General features: G+C 41.9%; 1 protein-coding gene across 1 annotated transcript; it reads right to left on the minus strand.

Moving 5' to 3' along the window:
- Positions 1 to 5,909: 5,909 nt before the first annotated feature.
- On the minus strand, positions 5,910 to 19,672 carry LOC311059875 (glycylpeptide N-tetradecanoyltransferase 2-like). Its single transcript, XM_084077973.1, has 12 exons — positions 19,579 to 19,672; positions 19,143 to 19,245; positions 18,008 to 18,152; positions 17,071 to 17,189; positions 14,968 to 15,059; positions 13,007 to 13,123; positions 11,582 to 11,752; positions 10,336 to 10,444; positions 9,750 to 9,920; positions 8,758 to 8,925; positions 7,727 to 7,864; positions 5,910 to 7,462 (listed from the first exon to the last, which is right to left on the minus strand). The coding sequence occupies exons 1-12, from the start codon at positions 19,647 to 19,649 to the stop codon at positions 7,439 to 7,441; spliced, it is 1,428 nt and encodes a 475-aa protein (XP_083934099.1). The 5' UTR covers positions 19,650 to 19,672; the 3' UTR covers positions 5,910 to 7,438.
- Positions 19,673 to 19,880: the final 208 nt, after the last annotated feature.

Below are 19,880 nucleotides of genomic sequence, written 5' to 3' on the forward strand. Positions count from 1 at the left end.
GTTGTGACTGACTGACTGCTGAGGCAGTGAGCGCTGCACCACTCACTTCAAAAGTTGAAACCCCGCCCCTTTTCGCTGAGCGTGCGTTATTGGTTCATGTTCAACAACACAGAGTCATTACAGCCATTAGAATAGGCCTAAATACAGCCCATTTTAATAGGCCTACATGTCTCAATAATAGTGTGCATCAGAGTGCAGCAGTGGTGGAAAGTAATTGAATACATGTACTCAAGTATTGTACTTAAGTATAAATTTGAGGTATCTTTACTTTACTGGGGGATTTCCAATTTTCAATGCTTTCACTTGTAATCCACTACATGTCACAGGCAAATATTGTACCTTTACTCCATTATAATTATTTGAAAACTTTAGTTTTAGCTAGTTACTTTGTAGATTTTGATTATCAAAAATAAACATATATTAACCACTTCAGTCTTATTTATACTTTGGCTATTTGAAAATAGCAGATCTACAAGCTCACAACGTGTCACAATGCGAAATGTTTGAAATTTGTACTTTTACTCAATTTTGAATACCTGACTTTTACTTGTAACAGAATATTTCTAGATTGTGGTATTGCTACTTTTACTCATGTAAAAAATGTGAGTACTTCTTCCACCACTGCAATAGTGTGCATCAGAGTGCAGTGGTTGAAGAAGTACTTTTTTTGTACTACTTGAGTGAATCTACTTAGTCACATTTCACCATACAGAGCCATTACAGACATTGCAATAATAGGCCACACTATTGAGACATTTAGGCCTATATTGCAACTGCAAGCATGATGATGTCATATCTTGTTTCAATGAGCGATTTTGCACGACACTTTAAAACTAATAACAATAAAATACAACGATAAAAGAAAATATAACAATAAAACAGGGCAATCAAATGATTATGTAGCTGGCTGCTACAGTATAATATGTGACCACAAGCTCAGTCCAGACCAGTGGGCTGGGAACCAAGGTATTACTGCTGAAAATAGCTGGGGCATGAGTTGGACAACTGCTGCAGGAAATTGTGGTTTTGAATCCATCCCGTAAGCAGAGGTGGATCTTGACTGTGATGGATGTCCTTGACTCTGGTGGAACCTTTTGATATGCGGCCGCTCATGGGTAGCCTGAAGAAACAGCTATCCCTGGGGTTGACCTAACCATTCATCGCCCATTGGTGGGAGTTGGACCGCTGTAAAAAATGATATGGACAGCGTTGCGCCCATAGACTCTACAGACGGTAAATGAAGCCTATTTTTCAGTGATTTCAAATCCGCCATCTTTCTATATCTGGTCCGAAAAATGGACTCGGAAATTAATGCTATTGGTTGTGTAGTTTGCCAATCAAAATCATCACAATGTAGCCACACCCCTCCTACAGCATACCCTACTTTATCATCAATTTTAAAATAAATGGGACCATAACCAAAACGCATATGGTGATTGAAAGAAGACTTCAAACTAGCCACTGGAAGCATATAGTATTTATGACTGTTTATTAAGGTAATAAAATCAAGTGTAAAGTTTGGCAAAAACCCATCCGCTTGAATAGAGCCTAATTGCTTCTGACACTAGCACGGGTGAAACAGCGAGACTACAGGCCATTTATATGAACTGTCACTTCCTATATAGCCTTTACAACTCGGATGCTAGCCCCTTGTTCAGGAGGAAGCAATGAATGGTCCAGTAGGACCAAGTGAGAGTGCATCAGTGCTGAGGGCCGAGACAGAATGCAGACAGAGTGGGCCGATGAACAATCTCTGCCCGAGGGAGCTGTTGGACAGACTGCAGTCTTTAGAAGCTTTCGTCTTAAGGCGCCCAATGGGGGGAGCAACATCACACCCTGAGGGGATTGATGGCTACAAGAACCGCATAGACACTGCCACGACTGCCTGACCAAGAAAAGGTAGTACGGTGGAATGGTGCGGGCAGACTACATCCTGCACGGGGGCAGAATATGTGAACAAAGGGGGAGTACAGTAGAAGTAGGAAGAGACACTATTATGAGACCAGCCATGCTGCGATCCGGAGGCGGTGACACTGGTTGAAAGACAGGGGGCAGAGCTGAGGACGGTGCAGTCCTCATTAGGAGTAACAATGAGGAGGTATAAGACCAGAGATGTTCTGCATAGTAGTGTATATCTGTCTTTCATTAATGTCACTATGATTTGAGTACATGGGGGCCCCATTTGAAACAAGCCATTAGGCTTTCATGGGTTTTTCAATTAAACTGTACTTTCATGTGCTTTTTTTCTGCAAACTTCTAAATAAAGTATTCAATCAATCAATCAGTCAATCAATCAAGATGACTAGGAAACCAACCCATTGTGGTAGATTTGAGGATGGAGCAGGAACCTAAGTACCCAAGAGAGGTGGACCCAGTAAATGAAATCGTATGGGGAAAGCTGATGCACTGTGGAGACCTCCGATTAATCAGCCGAAAAGAATGAGTTTCAATGTACAGGCATCCACACCACAGACCAGACCGCCATCCTCTCCTTTACGATACATACGGCAGTGTGTAACGAGCCATACAGGGGACAACCAAGCAGACGATAAGGAGAATAATAGCTGCAAGCAGCAATGAGATAAGGAGCCAGGCAAGGAGTTTGAGTTTTGAGTTTAGGATCCTCATTAGCAGTTACACCTGGCAACAGCTATTCTTCCTGCCGGGTCCACACAGAATAATACACAAACATATTAAGCAAAAACAAGTTTAAGGAGAAGAATATAGAATGATGAAGGAGAGAAGATGAAGGGGAAGATGAGATGGTGAAGTTGAAGAGGAGAGGAAGATAAAGAGACAATGAAGTGTAAGATGAGGAGAAGAGGAAGATGAAGAGGAAGATGAACATACTGCCCAACACGCAACCTCTCTCTCTGACCTGATGGCACCAGTACACCCCAAGGTCGCCCACAAGAGTAGCCACATAGAAGTCTTCCCGGGATGCAAACTATAGTGAAAATAGCCGATCGACAAGCTCACAATGGGTTGTACAGTAGATCTGCTATCACAACTTCCTTTTCTTTTTTTGTGAATTTTGAGGGAACATTTTTTTAAATCTTTTGAAATAATAATATTAAAAAAAAAATCGGTTTTAATCACTTCAAACCTACATCGGCTAACCCTAACCCCCGATCTACAAGTTCACAACATGTCAACATGTCGCACAAAAAAAATCGGAACAATTTGGAATATTTTTCAAACATAAATCTTGTATAGGGGTCCCTGGCACCCATCCTTTCAGATGGGGGTCTGAGGCCAAAATATATATATTCATTTGGGGTCCTTGACACGAAAACGTTTGAGAACTACTGTTCTAGAGAATCTAGTGTTGGTGAGGCTTGGCTGACGGTGCAGCCAAATCGCATCGATCTACTAAAAGAGAGCAACTAAATGCACATTCCTCCACCCCAGGGGTCAGTAGCTGCAGGCTGGCAGTGTGCTACTGGAAGAGTAGACTGGGATTATTTGTTTTGCCGTCTGCACATTGCATCAAGTCTAGAGTTGCATATGGAAACGGTCTGTGTCCTGTATGTGCATGTACGTGTGTATGTAAATGACAGTAAGTGGGCTCTAGACCGGATATCAGCACTGAACCGTACATAGTAACCAGGCTTTCCACACCGTACTGTGAACATCCTGGTGAAGCAAGGTTTGTAGAAGGGTACTTCCTCTTTCTTTGATGTTTCACCCAGGTGAGCGTGGTTAAATGTCTAAACCTACCCCTAAACCCTAACCTTAACCTCACAAGAACTATGCCTAAACATAACCTTAACCCTAAACCTTATAACCTCACAAACACTATGCCTAACCCTAACCTTAACCCTATACCTAACCTCACAGAAACTATGCCTAAACTTAACCTCAAAACCACGCCCGCCTGGGCGACACACAGGGAAAAGAGAGAGTTATTTTCTAGAAGAGTGTAGCTTATATTCTTCCACTGAGAGAGTGAACAACACTGCTCCATGGGCTGCCGGCAAGGCCCGCAGACAGACAGCAACATTGGTGCAAAGGGCTCATCCGGCGTACACTCCAGGGGCCACAGCCACCAAGCATCATGGTGATAAGCCATCTCCGCTGGCAGCTCCAGGGGGGGGGGGGGGGGGACAACAGGTAGTCAATGCTCCTAGCCGCCAACTTTCAGCGGTGGCATGCCACCTAGAGGAGGTGTCAACTCAAGTTACCCTGCAACAACAGAGATGGGCTCCAGATATAGCTTTCTTGTCCATGCAGGTACTAAAGATCCTGTCAGACCTCTGCCCAGAGGAACAGAAAAGCTGCTTCCCTTATGGCCAACTTAAAGCAGAGAGTTTGGCTACCTACCAAGAGGATGCCATAAATCTACTGTCAGCCAGAATGAGGAGAGAAAGGGAGAGCTTTGCCACTGACCTACGTTTCCTGCCGACGAACACTCTACCATGCTCTATAAGAAGCACAACTGGCAGAGCCAACCAGGCTCCAAGTTCCCCCAGGCCCCACACCAGAATAAGACAAGATGAGTGTGTAGAAGATGACACAATTGATGGAGAGACAGTGCCATCTTGTGACAAGGATAGAGTGCACTGCTAGATCGCCGCCTGATCGCTGACTTGACCAGATAGGCCAAGCTGAAAGGCTATACTAGAACTGTGACCTGAATGAATGTTAGGTGCCACTGATGACCACCCAGTGCCTGGAAGAATGGAGCACAAGAGGTGTCAGCTCTCCAAGCTGACACAGATACAGGAAATGACGGGGACAGTCAGTGTCATTCCCACTGCCCCCGAAACCATCGACCCCCAGAGGCTGTGGCGAGAGTAGGTCAGCGATGTTATCCTCAACCGGGTCTGGGATTGGACTGGAACAGGACAACCCCTAGTCAACACCCTGAATGGTATGCGGTATCAGCTCTGGATGAGCACAGTAAGGCTTATTACTCACAGCTACAACAGCTGGCAAGCACCTGAGGAGAGAAGCTCCTGGTGCCCCCCCCCGCCTCTGCACTCAAGTAATCCAGCTGGTTGTGGGTGGGAGACCTTTCTAATCCAACTGCGGGGAAATTCCCTTTTAGCTTCACCCAGCTGATGACTGCTTAGATGGTCATGATGAGCGCTTGAGGGGTCAGGCCACATCGGGGTCTCCAGTTCTGTGCATTGACTTCAGGCCCGGTTCTACTGGTCAAATTGCAGGCATGGTGTGGAACTGTTTGTCCACAAGTGTGACTGCTGCCACCCAGAAAGGTCCTAAAGGGACCACCAGAAGCTCGGGTGTGGGTGTTCGACCCACCATTAAATCTAATTTAACCCATGTGTAAAATGTACTGGAAACACCCTAGAACAGGACTCCAACTGAAAAACCACAACATAAATCATACATGCTATACACTGAGTTTGTAGGCAGCGTTTTGTTTTCTAAATTCAATGTAAGTAGGCAGTCTCTATTAGTAAACTATAACATAAACATTGAAAAATAGAAAACATAAGATATAAATATAAATCAAATATATATAAATATGTATAACTTATTTAGTCTAATTATTTTACAGTTTATTCAAATTCTGCTCACTTAGGCCAATTTTGGGATGAACACATTTTGAGTATCGGCATAATACAGGTGTATTGTTTTAGAACTGAACGGATCTCTGTGCAAAATTGAATGCATCTTTGTCCATGGGAAGACAGTTTTAGTCAGAAGACTAAAGAACAGACAAAAGGGTGAACGGCATCAGAGCTGCTGCCCCCAAATAATGAAAGTGTGGTTCATGATTTCTATTAAGACTAAGTGCTTTTGTATTTCACTCTCGCCAGGGTGATGGAATATTTTTCCTCAAGGTTTTCTTTTTTAAATTAGTGAATACCTTGGTTCTTATTTAATTAATCTCTCTCTCTCTCAGTTCACATGAAAATGTATATAGTAGTTATGGTATTTTAGCGCCTCCTGCAGCATGTATAACAACGTCTTGAGCTGTTATGATTTACAACTTAAACTATACTGTATGTCACGGTTTTCCCATGTAGGCTTGTTAGTAATTGTAGCACAGTAGATCTACTGGGACGACCTCACCACTAAGAACTCAAGCCTTAAAAAGGCAAATGTTTGGGGATTGAGTTGAGCAAACAAGGCAGGCTGCTGTGTTTCAAAAGATAAGAGAGAGGGAATAACATTCAGTAATAACTTAATAACTCTAAAATGACACAGCATGTGGTCCTATCAGCAGCATTCCTCTTTCTCCTGACTGCTTAACTGGGTAATGTGGGGACATAATGTGTTGGGGGGTTGTTGTGGTTCTGGAACGTCACATACCCTCGAGCTGGGATAAATTACTCGGTTGTGTTTACTCCTGCCAAGGGTCATTGTCCCAATCTATAACACATCTTGGACGCTTTCGTATTTCGCAGGCTTTGGGGAAAGTGGGGAAATATTTTTTAAAAAGACATGTTTTTTGCCTCTGGTTAGAAGATATCAAAGTCTAGAAAAGTATTTTTTGCACCAATGTATGTGGCGATACAGTACACACACTTATCCACCCATCCATCCATCCAATTATCCCTGTTTCCCTTCACTTTCTGTCATATCCCAATTTCCTTCTTTGCAAGTCACGGACACACACACACACACACACACACACACACACACACACACACACACACACACACACACACACACACACACACACACACACACACACACACACACACACACACACACACACACACACACACACACACACACACACACACACACACAATAACATGCAAGTTTATGTATTTAATGCAATGTGTTAAATGCATTCTCCAGCCTGTCAGATACAGTGTTTTCTTGTTTCACAGGTGCTGAACCTGGTCAAGATGTAGTAGTTAACTGGAAGACATCAATACATTAGTAAAAAGCTAGAAACCAGTTCTCACACTGTTGCAGCAATATGATGTTTCAGGCCGCTGAGACCTTTGGGTAAAATCTAACTCGGCAAAGGCCCCAGCTCAACAAACACCCAGAATGCTGCATCAGGATGCACATATGCGCTCAAGCATGCAATGGCACAGAATGTCTTGACATTATTTAGCTCATTCCGAGAATGACTGCATCATTAACCACTTTAACCCTGGTGTCCCTAGTTTAGGCAAGTCATTATCTAGGTCAAACCTTTGACATATTGAAAATGTAAACAATTTCAAATTTCACACTTTTTTACAAAAATAAATAAATAGCCGATATACATGCTCGGTTATTTGAAACAGGGCTTAAGTGGTTAAAGAGAAGGGGAAAATGACATATTGATTAAAAGAAATAGTAGTTGTGTTTCAGTGGATGGAAAATTGGAAATAATGATTGGCTGTCTGTATGTCTGTGTCTAGGAAAATTGTAGTATTAGTCAAAACTTGAGACACAAACAAAAGTGTTGCATTTTGATGTTTTGCGCTGCACCAGTCCTCCTTTGGTTCCTCTCTCAGGTGTGAATTTAGCTTGGTAACAACAAACCAACCTGGAAAACAAATAGATGATATAACTAGTTTAAATGAACTACTGGTGTCTGATATGCATCAATCAATAAATAATCACAGTTGAAAGAAAGAAAATACATGATTCCCTCAACTTGAATAGTGCACTAGAATTTACAAGCTCAATATTCATAATAATATGCCTGTGGTCGATATGATTAAAGATAACAGTGAAAACTACACTCAACACTATGTATCTTAGCATTTTGACGCTTTGTCCCTGACATATCACAGTATTCATATTGTACCTTATCTGGGTTTATGTTAGGACATGTCCAGTTGTACAGATAATAGTGGCAATTCTTGTCGCCAATGTTGAACTTGAGCTTCTCTAGAAAGCCACCGTTCTCCATCACATTCAGCGCAATGAAGACATCAAACTTTTTCTGTCAAAGAGAGAGATATGTTTATTACAGTTTATTTGTTGTATTATCTGGTCTCTGCAGCAATGCGGTGGGTTACACATTTCATCCAATCAGGAGAGAGAACCCCACACAAATAATGTATTAGTTTATGTTCAAGTTCAATTGTGTCTGCTCATTTATTTGTTTCATTGCTTCCAATTTCACTTGTTTATCTTGTATCCTGGATTCCAGCATGAGTTCTCTCTCCTGATCGGTTAAAATTGGTATTCTAACCTGTCAATTTATTTTCTGTTTACTAAAGCGCTGGTCAAATTGGAAGACCATTGTTAGAATACTCTATGCAATGTAATACTTATTTTAACAAAACAATATCACTTACAGCACCTTTAGAATCAAATGTCGTATGTTGTATTCTCAGCCTTAGAATATGATACTGAATGAACATTTTAGAAGGTTAGGTATGGCTATTGGTAGCAAATTAATAATAATAAGGCTGGCACTTCTACTGCCTTCCCATGTGTGTTAGTGCACAGTAAAATCCATACTGTTAATTGAACACTGAGGATTATACTGTGTGCATACAGCTACACAGCATCAGTGTCTACAGTGATCACACACAGGGATGCAGTTGGATACATGCTTTACAGAATGGCAAACAGAAAAAATAGTATCTTTATCATTAATTGTAAACTTTAATTTTAATCTGAGCTTTACTTTGAGAAAGGTTGCTGGCACTATAACAACTCACATGCAGTACTACACTGCCTACAAACAATCAGTTTTCAACCTCTGTTATGTGAAATGGGTTTATTTATTCACAACCGTGAGAAACATCTGAATCATCTACAGTACGTGCTCAATGAATTAATTGGCACTGCGCACGCACACACACACACACACACACACACACTTACAGTTTTGGCCAGAACCAGTGTATCCTCCATGAGACTGAGCAGGTGTGTAGCAGTAGACACACAGTAGAGGAGATGGGCTGCCTTCAGGCTGCTGTGCACCGGGTGGTTCAGCACCCTGCTGGACTCAGTGTAGAAACTCACCACGTCTGTCAGGATGCCATCACTGCCCTGTTTGGACACATCGTAGCTTTCGCATTTAACCTCAATTTCAGGTTTCTTTATGCAGATTCTCCCAGAGAGAGAGGTAATTGTATAAGTGTCCGCTCCAAATAACTTTATTGTCAATCATGTAGGTGTCTTACCAAACACCAGTGCAAGTTATATTGTATTAACATACCATACAGATTGGTTAAAATAGCGTTTTTATTGAAGTCCCGGATTATGGTTTATCTTTACATTTTGCATTGTAATGGTTGAAAACATACAGTACTGATCTACACTGTGATATTATGTCACCAGATGTTCCTAACCACGCTCACACTAGAGCATATTACAGAAATGCTAATTAATAGTAGTTAGTTGTATTTTTCCCCTTCGCTGGACTATGGGTTCCAATAACCATATTGCAACATTCCAGTCGCCCCTCACTAAACCCAGGGCACACAGGCAATATTTCAAGCTATCTGTTTCTAGCCTCACTAGTGGCAGGGCTCCAAGAATGGCTACAGTATGTCGGTCGATCTGTTCAGATCTTTGGTCAAATATCTTAAAACCTCTGGCTGGATTGCTATGGAATTGGCTGTTTACCTTCATGCTCCCCAGAGAATGAACCCTATGGATTTACGTGACCCCAGGGCCTTCCCTCTAGCAATTAGGCAATTAGCAAATTAGGCCAAAAGGATGGTTGTTCAGCTCAAACCACATTGGTCCAGTTGGGAGTAAGGACCTCCATAGTCCCATAGAGGCTGCTAATGGGGCTTTTATACCTGATCTTATTTTTTTATTTTTTTAAACCAGTGAAAACATGTATTTGAGCAAAGACACTGACAAACCTCCACAACATAGGTGTCAATCACATTCTCCCTTGGTAAAAGCCAGTGCTCTACTTCCGGCAGAGACAAGATGGGGCTCAGGTGGAACTTCTGGAGGTGTCCCTGTAGGAGAGAATGTACCCCCGAAGCATCCTGCCTCGTCATACAGCGCAGGCCTGGTGTCTTGGTCACCTGGGTGAGAGAAGGAGCGCAAACATGGCACAGATATGTTTACCTTGAGGTATTTGAAGAAAACACAGAAAAACAAGTTAGCCTTCCGACTGAGGCAGCATATAGGAAAAGGTAAATAAGGCCTGGTCTTGCCTGTAGGAAAAAAAGTCACTAAAATCTGCAGGTTTTACAAAAAACATCTAATTTTGACAATATTTACTGGTCAATATCACTACTGCCATTTTGTAGGCGTCTAAAGTAGGCCTATTACCGCCCATGAAGAGACATGTATGTGCAAGTCTCATTCCTCATTAATGACTTCAAGAGTTTTACTATATTTCTCTTTGATACCAACTTGTCACACAAGCCTGATATGCCTGTGTGTGCCAATGTGTAGTGAAATGCATTTTGCCACAAGGTGGCACTGTATGCAAACCTCAGGCAAGCGGTTGAGTTTGAGAGCTCTCTGCAGGGCCATGGTCTGTCTCTGACCTGGGTAGTCTACGTCCATCAATTTACGCGGGTTCAGAGAACGATGCCAGTATCTAAAACAAACACACACAAGACACAGATGAGTGCTCTTTGGGCTATGTAGCCTAATTAGTGCACTGCGCGCGCGCACACACACACACACACACACACACACACACACACACACACACACACACACACACACACACACACACACACACACACAGTGTGCTCTTTTGGCTATAGCCTAATTAGTACACCATAGACATCTGCTGGTGCTCAAGGTTTAGAAATGGTTACAATTTATTCATAAAGCTTTGCCGAGGATCCTAAATTCGTCTTTTGTCAATGACCTCCAACCGAATGCACATTAGCACAAGGACCCTTGCTATTTTCATATTTAATTTAGTGCAGAGCCGCAAAACAGATTGAAACCCATGAGCAGAATAACTAGAATATGCATTATTATTCTTTCAATCACTGTGTAAAGTTCTGGCTATTCCAGTATCAGTTTGCACTTTGATTTGATTGAACTGAATGAATGCTAATCAGTCCAAACCTCCTGATTTGTACCAGCTCCTACGCAGTATAATAATTACAGTTAACTTATCCATTTGAGAGTTAAAACTGCTAACTTTTAGTGAATATAATGTTACTTTAACCAAGTTGTATGGTAGAGTATGTTACTACAATACAATTAACCCCACTTTGTAGTAGGTCTCTTCTATTCAAAAATGGCGAGCCTGGCTTTTGACGATATATTATAACTCTATGGCTTTTGCATACAGTAGCTCCACAGCAGAAATGTCAGCGCTTCCAAGGGGGACCTGTGTTCCAATTCCGGGTAGGACAATAATAAATTACGGATTGCATCATTAAATCATTGGTTCCCAAACATTTTCAGCTGAGACCCAAACAAACCTGTAACCGCTAAAATAGCAGATGTACAAGATCACAACGTGTCACGTTGTCAGCTTCTAGATCTGCGATTTTCAATATTTAATAGTTTTGTATTTATTTTTATTTATGGATATATATTAAATGTTTTGAAGATTTATTTTTATATAGCAAAAAATATATAATACCGGTAATACGACATGCAACCCAAGCAAAAAGTGTGGATATTTATTTGTGACCCATGAAAATGGGTCCACGGCCCACTGCTTTAAATGAACACTGAAGATGTTCCTGTGCACATGTAGCCTGCCTACCTGCCAGTGGCCGTTGGTGAGGGCAGAACTCCGTCAGCTGTGTAGACAGCCTGGTAGACGCCCTGCAGGTTGACCCGTCTGGTGAGCTCTCGGATCAGAACCGGACTCATCCGCTTGGCACGCAGCTTCTTGTGGACGCACAGGAAGTTGACCTGTGCCACTCTCTTCTCCCTGGGAACACATTCTATCAGGACACCTGCCTCTGGGGGTTTCTTTCGAGGCATTTACAAGCAGAAAACTCTACACAGGAACATTCACTGTCATTTTTTGTCATCCTGTTGTTGTGGGTACTGCATGGACAATGGTGGAAGAAGTACTCAGATTGTTTTTGTATACTCTGCGTAGAAGTAGCGATACCACAGAGTAGAAATATTGGCCTACTCTGTTGCAAGTACAAGTCCCGTATTAAACATTTTACTTGAGTAAAATTACAAACGTATTGGCATCACACAAAATCACTCATTATGCAGAATGGCTCATTCCACATTTATATTATTGGACTGTAGTCTAATTAGTAATGCATTAATGTTGCAGTTGGTAAAGGAGGGACTGGTTTTATGTGCTGCTGGCTAGCTTAACCTATAATATTGTTAATGTATCCACATTTGTTGCAATGCAAAGTAACTAAAGCTGTCAAATAATTGAAATGGAGTAAAAAGAGCAAATTCTTCCCATGAGATATAGTGGAGTAGAAGTATAAAGTATTGCAAAATGGCAATAGGCGAGTTAAATAAAAGTACCCCAGAATTGGACTGAAGTACAGTGCTGTAGGCTACTTGAGCAAACGTGCTGTTATTTTTCCACTTCTGGTCCTGGTTCTTTTCTCAGTACCACATGCTAGCAGAGTGAAATGAAATGTGACTCGGGGCCCTATCTTGGCATTTTTGACAATTTCGATTTTTTTGTTATCTACATCAACACGTTGTGAGCTTGTAGATCAGCTATTTGAACTATTTTAAAATGTTTTTCAAAATAGTAAAAAATGGCAAAAACATGATAATGGGGTATGGTGGGTGTAGTTCATTAACTACAGCAGTGGTTCTCAAACCTTTTCACGTCAAGGACCCCCAAAATGATATGTATTTAGCCGCGGACCCCCATCTCAAATATTTTGTTCCAGGGACCCCCAGAAGCAAAAATTTGAGTTGCAAATGTTCGCTTTAAAAATATATATATTCAAAGATTTGCAAAAATGTTCACGATTTTTCAAAAATAGCAGATCTACAAGCTCATAGCATGCCACTCGAGGGCTGCGCTATGAGCTTGTACATCTGCTATTTTTGAATAGCCAAAGTATAAAAGGTTAAAGTGGTTACAATTATTGCGATGCTCTCTAAACACATTTTGCTCGGGACCCCCTGGAACCCCCCCCCCCCCCCCCCCCCAAGGACCCCACTTTGAGAACCAATGAATTACAGTACTCACGTCTCATATATGCGGACATTAGCAGGAACGGCAGCGATGAAGCCCACTAGCTTCTTGTTGGTGTTGACTCTCACCCCACAGTGCCACTGGGCCAGCCAACCAGGAGACTGCAGAGCCCTGGAGAGGAAGACACTCACTGTATGTGAATAAAGGTTGAACATTAACCACCTGAACTCTATCATCCCTATTGTGAAACTTTGCCGAAAATAGACGATCTACAAGCTCACACGTGTCGCGTTGTCATTGATGCGTTGTGAGCTTATAGATCGGAAATGTTTGGCAAAGAGAGGGTGTAGAGGGAAGAAGACGCACCAAGTACAGTGCCAACTCAATATAGAGACTAGAGTCTAAGTGGTTAAGCTGCGGTGATTTGCTGATGAACATCTGGTGAAAACAAGAAATAATTCAGTCAAGTTGTCTTGTATGAATGTCTGTAATCTGAAAGGTAATGTTGCAACAGGTATTTCTAAACATCTGTGCCTATGCTTCCTGGGATGTGGGGCCTTTGAGCCACAATAGGCCCAATCTGGGAACCTTTTCAGTAAAAAAAAAAGGGGGAAATATATATTTTTAAGCAGAATCTGTCTTGAGAGATTACAATAGGCTATTCATGTGAATATGTACATGATTACAGTTGATGTCAGCCCCAAGAGATGGCAATATCATTGTTTAACATTCAACTGTTGGAACAATGCTAGACTACAAGTTAAATAAGTGGTTTTGCATGCAAAGAGTTGGTGGTTGTACAGTATCTCATTAAAAGTGGAGTAAAGTGTTACTTTAACGATGAGAGTGTTCAAATGTAACCAAAAGGACATAATAGTGTACCGCTAGGACCCCTAATTCAAAATTGAGACACTTGGAAGACTTATGGAGGCTGCTCTAGTGCTCCCACGGGGGGAAGATGTGTGAAAATAAATTATAAAATTGTGAAGCAGTGCGGTGCTGAAGCCGCATGCAGCCTTCCTTGCATAAATGAAAGGAAAAAAAGAAAAGTAAATACAAAAAGTCTCATCCTTTTGCGTTCCCTTCACTACAGTTTCTGGTTGCTGCCAGTATTATATATAGTAGTATGCACTGGTGATGATGTCCTACAAGGGAATCAAAAACATGGCACCAGCCTACCTTCAGGACATGATCTAACCCCCACACTCACTTAGATCAGCTAACACAGCAAGTGTGTTCGTCCCCCTAAAACAAGGGTTCCCAAACGTTTCATGCCCCCCAAAATATTCATATTTGAATTGGGGACCCCCGACCCTGACAAGCACTTGGAGTTGTAGGCATTACATTTAGTTTGACCTGGTGAAACTATTTTCACAATGTGTGCCTCTTTCTTACGTAATATTTGACAATTTGGCCGATTTGGTATTAAAAAGGTCTTAAAAGTCATCCAATTGTAACTTTAGAAATGTGCATATACTGTAGATACCCTCTATACACCTACCTACTGTATGTTGGTTTGTTTACTGTTGAGTGAGAAAACAATGTTGCGCATTAACCTAATCATCTGGGGACCCCACCAATATCATTTGGGGACCCCCAGTTTGGGAACCACTGCCCTAAAACACCCAGGCCAACTTTCCACACACACATCGTCCTCCTCTTCTCCTGACTCCCAAGCTGTAGCCTTTTTTAATAAATGCTACTATGCAGATAAATGTTGGTTATTTGTTCATGTGTGATGCTATTTAGATTTCTTTGCTTGCAGACACAAAATAAGAATGCTATTTAGAGAGCATCTTGTTTAGACAGATGCTAGGTTTGATGTTTACAAGTTTATTTGAAGTACTAAATTGTTTTCGATGCACTCTACACTCTACTTATGTGCCCATTACCCTGTCATTGACAAGGGTTCATGCTATTTACTCTGATCTTGTTCTTGTGAGTCACTCTGAATAAGAGCATCTGCTAAATGCCTAAACTGTAAAAAAGAGAGAGCGTCAATGCTTGAATCTTACCACTGCAAGTACTCAGGAGAGAAATCATATCCGATGGTGTTGTCATCCTCTTCCATGTAGTTTCCATTCAGTAGAGAGCAGAGCTCTTTCAGCTGGAAGACAGAAGAGGAGAAGCAATGAGATGGCGCCTTGTCTTTGCTACTGACGTGAGTCACATTTTTCAATAAAAGAAATAGATTTGCAAAAATAGGTGATCTACAAGCTCACAACGCGTCACGCTGCGATGCAATGTGAGCTTTTAGATCGGCTATTTTCACAGGGGGGCTGCAGCCTGTCCTTGCATGGAAAAGTTTGGTAACCTCCGCTCTATTAAAGCACCAACATGGCCATGAAAACAAAAACTGTAACATTTATTTTGTTGTATTCCAAATGAACCAACCGCTTGAACCTCAGCATCCATATTCAGGGGAAACTTTAGCCAAAAATAGCTGTTGTGAGTTGTAACCTAAGAATAGAGGATTTAAGTGGCTGTAGATTAAGTAGAAATAGAGAAGCTCAAAGGGGATCTTTACACAAAAGATAGTAGAAGATGGCCTTTGGACGGGATGATAGGAGCAAATCAGAAAATACAAATGTCACATAGTCAAAGAGACAATTCAGTGGCCTGATGAAGGCCAGACTGTAAAGCCAGTCAATAGAGGATTTTATCTGTTCTGTGCGAGAAGAGTTGCCTGACATTCATGTTATCTGATTTGAATTAAGGACTGCTTGATCCCAGCACAAAAATACCTAGCTTTCCAAATAGCCACACTGGAGAGTCAATGTTGTTTTTGTTCTGTGTTTCAGTATCTGACAGCTTACTTTGCCCACACACATCATTCGTTTTTTTCACGACCCTGAGATGTGCGGGGGTCTCTAAAATAATTCACATTTGGGTGGAGATAAATAACAGTCTAACGGTGTGCTTCCGGTGTGTGTGGGGGTGTGTGTGAGACAGAGAGAAACTTCACTGCGCACACACACACATGCACACAGGAAGCAGCCCTCTACTTACAACAATTGTATGAAGTCAATTACAACAACAACAACTGAAACTGGCTGATATTGCGACAAGGTTTCAATTGCCTGAAATTTGCCAGCCCAGGCCCAGAGCCAGGATGAAGGGAAAAGAGCACTATTGTGCATTTAGTTATTTTGGAAAACATTTCTTTTAGCCCATGTATTTGGCCGCGGACACCCATCTGAAAAGAGTTTGTGCCAGGCACCCCCATAAAAGAAGATTTGTGTTAACATTTTCGACAATTATACCACATTTTTCATTTCTCTAAATGTAAAAAAAATAGCTGATATCGGCTATATTTCAATAGCTTAAGTTTAAAATACATTCTTTATTTTGCAGGGGACCCAATGGAAACCTCACAAGGACCCCTGGGAGTCCCGGTACCCCACTTTGAGAATCACTACAACTAGCCTATGTTGTATCTTGTTAATGAACAGTAAATTGATACTCAACATTACACCGAACAATGCATTATTTGTGATTCAAATAATGGTCGTTGGTGATGTATTAGCGACCCCTACACTCGGTTGCTTTCATGCAGGGAGCTCAGACCTCTCCTTATTGGAGGGGAACACTGCCTAGCCAAACAGAATACAAGATAAATAAGTTATTGAATTCTAAAATTATTCATGAACACTAAACCCCTACAGTTATTGTAAACTGAAACAAAACATTCACAGAACGGAATAAGTATACCACCCAGTCTTTCACAAAAAAAGGGTGAAAAGATGAAAAGTTACATGATATGCCTAACTGACAGTAAACTACATTGTGTAACCCATTGGTTCTCAAAGTGGGGTCCGGGGACCCCCAGGGGTTCTTGGCGGGGTACCAGGGGGTCCCCAGCTAAATAAGTTAATATAGCGTCACAATAATTTTAACCTCTTTAACCATTTAACCATACTTTAGCTGTTAAAATATATAGATATACAAGCTCATAGCGTGGCACTCGGTGCAGCGCTATGAGCTGCACCGAGTGAGATCTTTGCTTCTGGGGGTCCCTGGAACAAAATATTTTGAGATGGGGGTCCGCGGCCAAATACATATCATTTCGGGGGTCCTCGATATGAAAACGTTTGAGAACCACGTGGTGTAACACCCACCACAGTAGGGCTGCTCAGATCCAACGTGTCCCAGGAGAAGCCTTCAGGCAGAGAGTAGGGCTCCTTGCGGATACTGGTCTTCCCCTCCTCTATCGGGCCGTGGGACGTTATACTGTCACCTGAGGACACAGAGAGAGAGAGAGAGCCTTGTTTGATCAAAGAGATTAAAGCATCTATGCTGACATTATTTTCTATCTCTACACAGACAACACTTTCAAATCTATTTTGGCACAGGCTGATAGATGGCTGAGGCTGAGGATTCTTTTCTATGTATTTAGTCCATCCTGACATTTTGATTCAAGGAATTTTGCAGTATAGGCTTACTAGAGCAGCGGTTCTCAAATGTTTTTATTTCAAGGATCCCCAAATAAATATGCTCCACCTGAATGTTTTGTGCCAGACAGGGACCCCCGGAAGCAAAGATTTTAGTAAAAAATGTTCACTTTCAAAAATGATATTTCTTATATAATATAATATATAAACATGTTCACGATTTGTCAAAAATAGCAGATCTACAAGCTCATATCGCAGCACAAAGTGACACACTATGAGCTATGCTTTTTTTGTAGCCAAACAAAACGTGGTTAAATCAATTGTGACGCTGTATTATTGCCTGCCATGGACAAATTAATTCGTCAAATTCTGCTTTTTGCTGGGGACCCCCTTGTACCCCCCCCCCCCCCCCCCCCCCCTTGTACCCCTAGGGGTCCCCAGATCGGCAAAGACATTTTGTTGAGAGGGAAAAAAGTATAGAGGGTTTAAGTGGTTATGGTCAGGCATGGCGGTTAGCCAATGAGATTACGTGACCACAAACTCCTGGATTCGGAGATTGTAGAAATGTGTTATCATCAAGTCAGGAAACACAACCTTAACTTCAATGCAAAGACTAATACTCCTTCTGCCAGTGGTTGATGTCGCAGCCTTTTATTATCCATACCCAGTTTAGGGACAGGTTGCGTGCTCCAGAACTGGTAGTTGTGTCTTTGAGCCTCCTGAATGGTTCTGGGCAGAAGGTGAGCCACTGAGAAGAGGTGGAGGGCTTTCTGGATCTCCTGCTGTTTGTCCTCAGGCAGACCAACCAGCTAGTGCAGAATAAGAACACATGAGGAAGGTATATACAGTAGATAGAGCATCCAGCTAAAGCAGAACAAGAACAGATGGGGTTGTGTATACCCAGCCGGAGGTATATGGGTTTACACAGCAAGAGAAATGGAAGCATCAAAAGCAATACTGTAACTACAGTAGACATTATATAAGCATGTGTTGGTAACATTTAACATTGCAGTTAGCACTAGCTCAGTGGCAGTGGTGTAAAGTAACTAAGTACATTAAACTCAAGTACTGTACTTAAGTATAACTTTTACTTTATTGGAGTATTTCCAGTTTTCAGTCCTTTTACTTCTACTCTACTACATATCAGATGCAAATATTGTGCTTTTACTCCACTACAATTATATGAAAACGTAAGTTACTAGTTACGTTTTGATTCTTTTTACAAAACATACTTTAACCACTTCAGCCCTATTTCGGCCATTCGAAAATAGCCGATCTACAAGCTCACGATGTGTCGCGAATTCCAGACTTTTACTTGTAACAGAGTATTTCTACATTGCAGTCTTGATACTTTTACTTAAGTAAAACATTTGAGTACTTTTTCCACCACTGCTCAGTGGCCTTGTGATTAGAGATATCCACCCTGAGACTGGGGGGGAGGGGGGATCAGGGTTCAATCCCCAGCCGAGTCATAACAAAAGACTGCATCAAGGGTTGGATTGCGGGTCAGACCCTGCGACATACATGGTGTCATGTCCAGGGGATGTGCTTGTACATGTTGGCAGGGAGTGTACTAGCACATCAAGCTGCCTCACACTATACAGAAATAGGAGATAGGCGCCTGACCTAGGGGTTAAATGGATCAGGAACCGTTGATTCTAAAGGCTACTTACTTACTCACAGGTGGCCCCCAGGGGAAATAGCCATGGTCAGGTTAAGTGGCACATTCTGCCCTTTATTCACACGCGCATGCACGCACACACACACACACACACACACACACACACACAGATGCATACCATCTCAAATGGGTCTCGTGGTCCGTCTTTTCTCCAGGCATCTTCTTTCTTTGGTTTCTTTTTGTTCTTCGTCACACTGCCGTCGTCCGTCAGACTCTTATCACTAAAGACAGTTAATACCAACAACTCATGTTGTTAACTCATCAATATTGCAATGAATTGCGTGCCTAGAGTTTCTAACATTCATTGTTTATGGATATATAACAGTGGTTCTCAAACTTTTTAATTACAAGGATCCCCATAACTCTGAGAATGGACCCCCATAATGGACCACATACAGGTTCATTTGGTTCCATTCATCCTCAGAGTTACAGACCTCTAAGGGTCCACGTGGAGGCCCTTCAAGGAACCCTGAGAGGGTCCCTGGACCCCACTTTGAGAACCACTGATCTGTAGTAATTTTTCTTGAAAAACTGTTGAAAGTTTGGCTACTTACGTCAAGTTTGCATCGGTCATTGTGACGGTGCGTGTCCTTAAAGCTGAAAGGACAATGTTTTGTGACTGCATGCAGCTTGTTCTCTCTTATCTGGGGCTGCAGTAAGGGAGGAGAGGGGCGGTCTCAGATACCCACGCCCTACTCTCTACCACCAGACCCTGCAGATAACTCAGGACAATGCCCACAGTCAATTACAACTATATAACCAATAGCGTGACTACGACATGCAGATTTAGTGGGGCTTGGTGTTCAAAATCATAAGTGTGACTATATTTCACTCAGTGTTGGAAAAAGTACTCATA

This window comes from Gymnoscopelus microlampas (assembly GCF_963454915.1).
Source record: "Gymnoscopelus microlampas genome assembly, chromosome: 14".
NCBI lineage: Eukaryota > Metazoa > Chordata > Actinopteri > Myctophiformes > Myctophidae > Gymnoscopelus > Gymnoscopelus microlampas.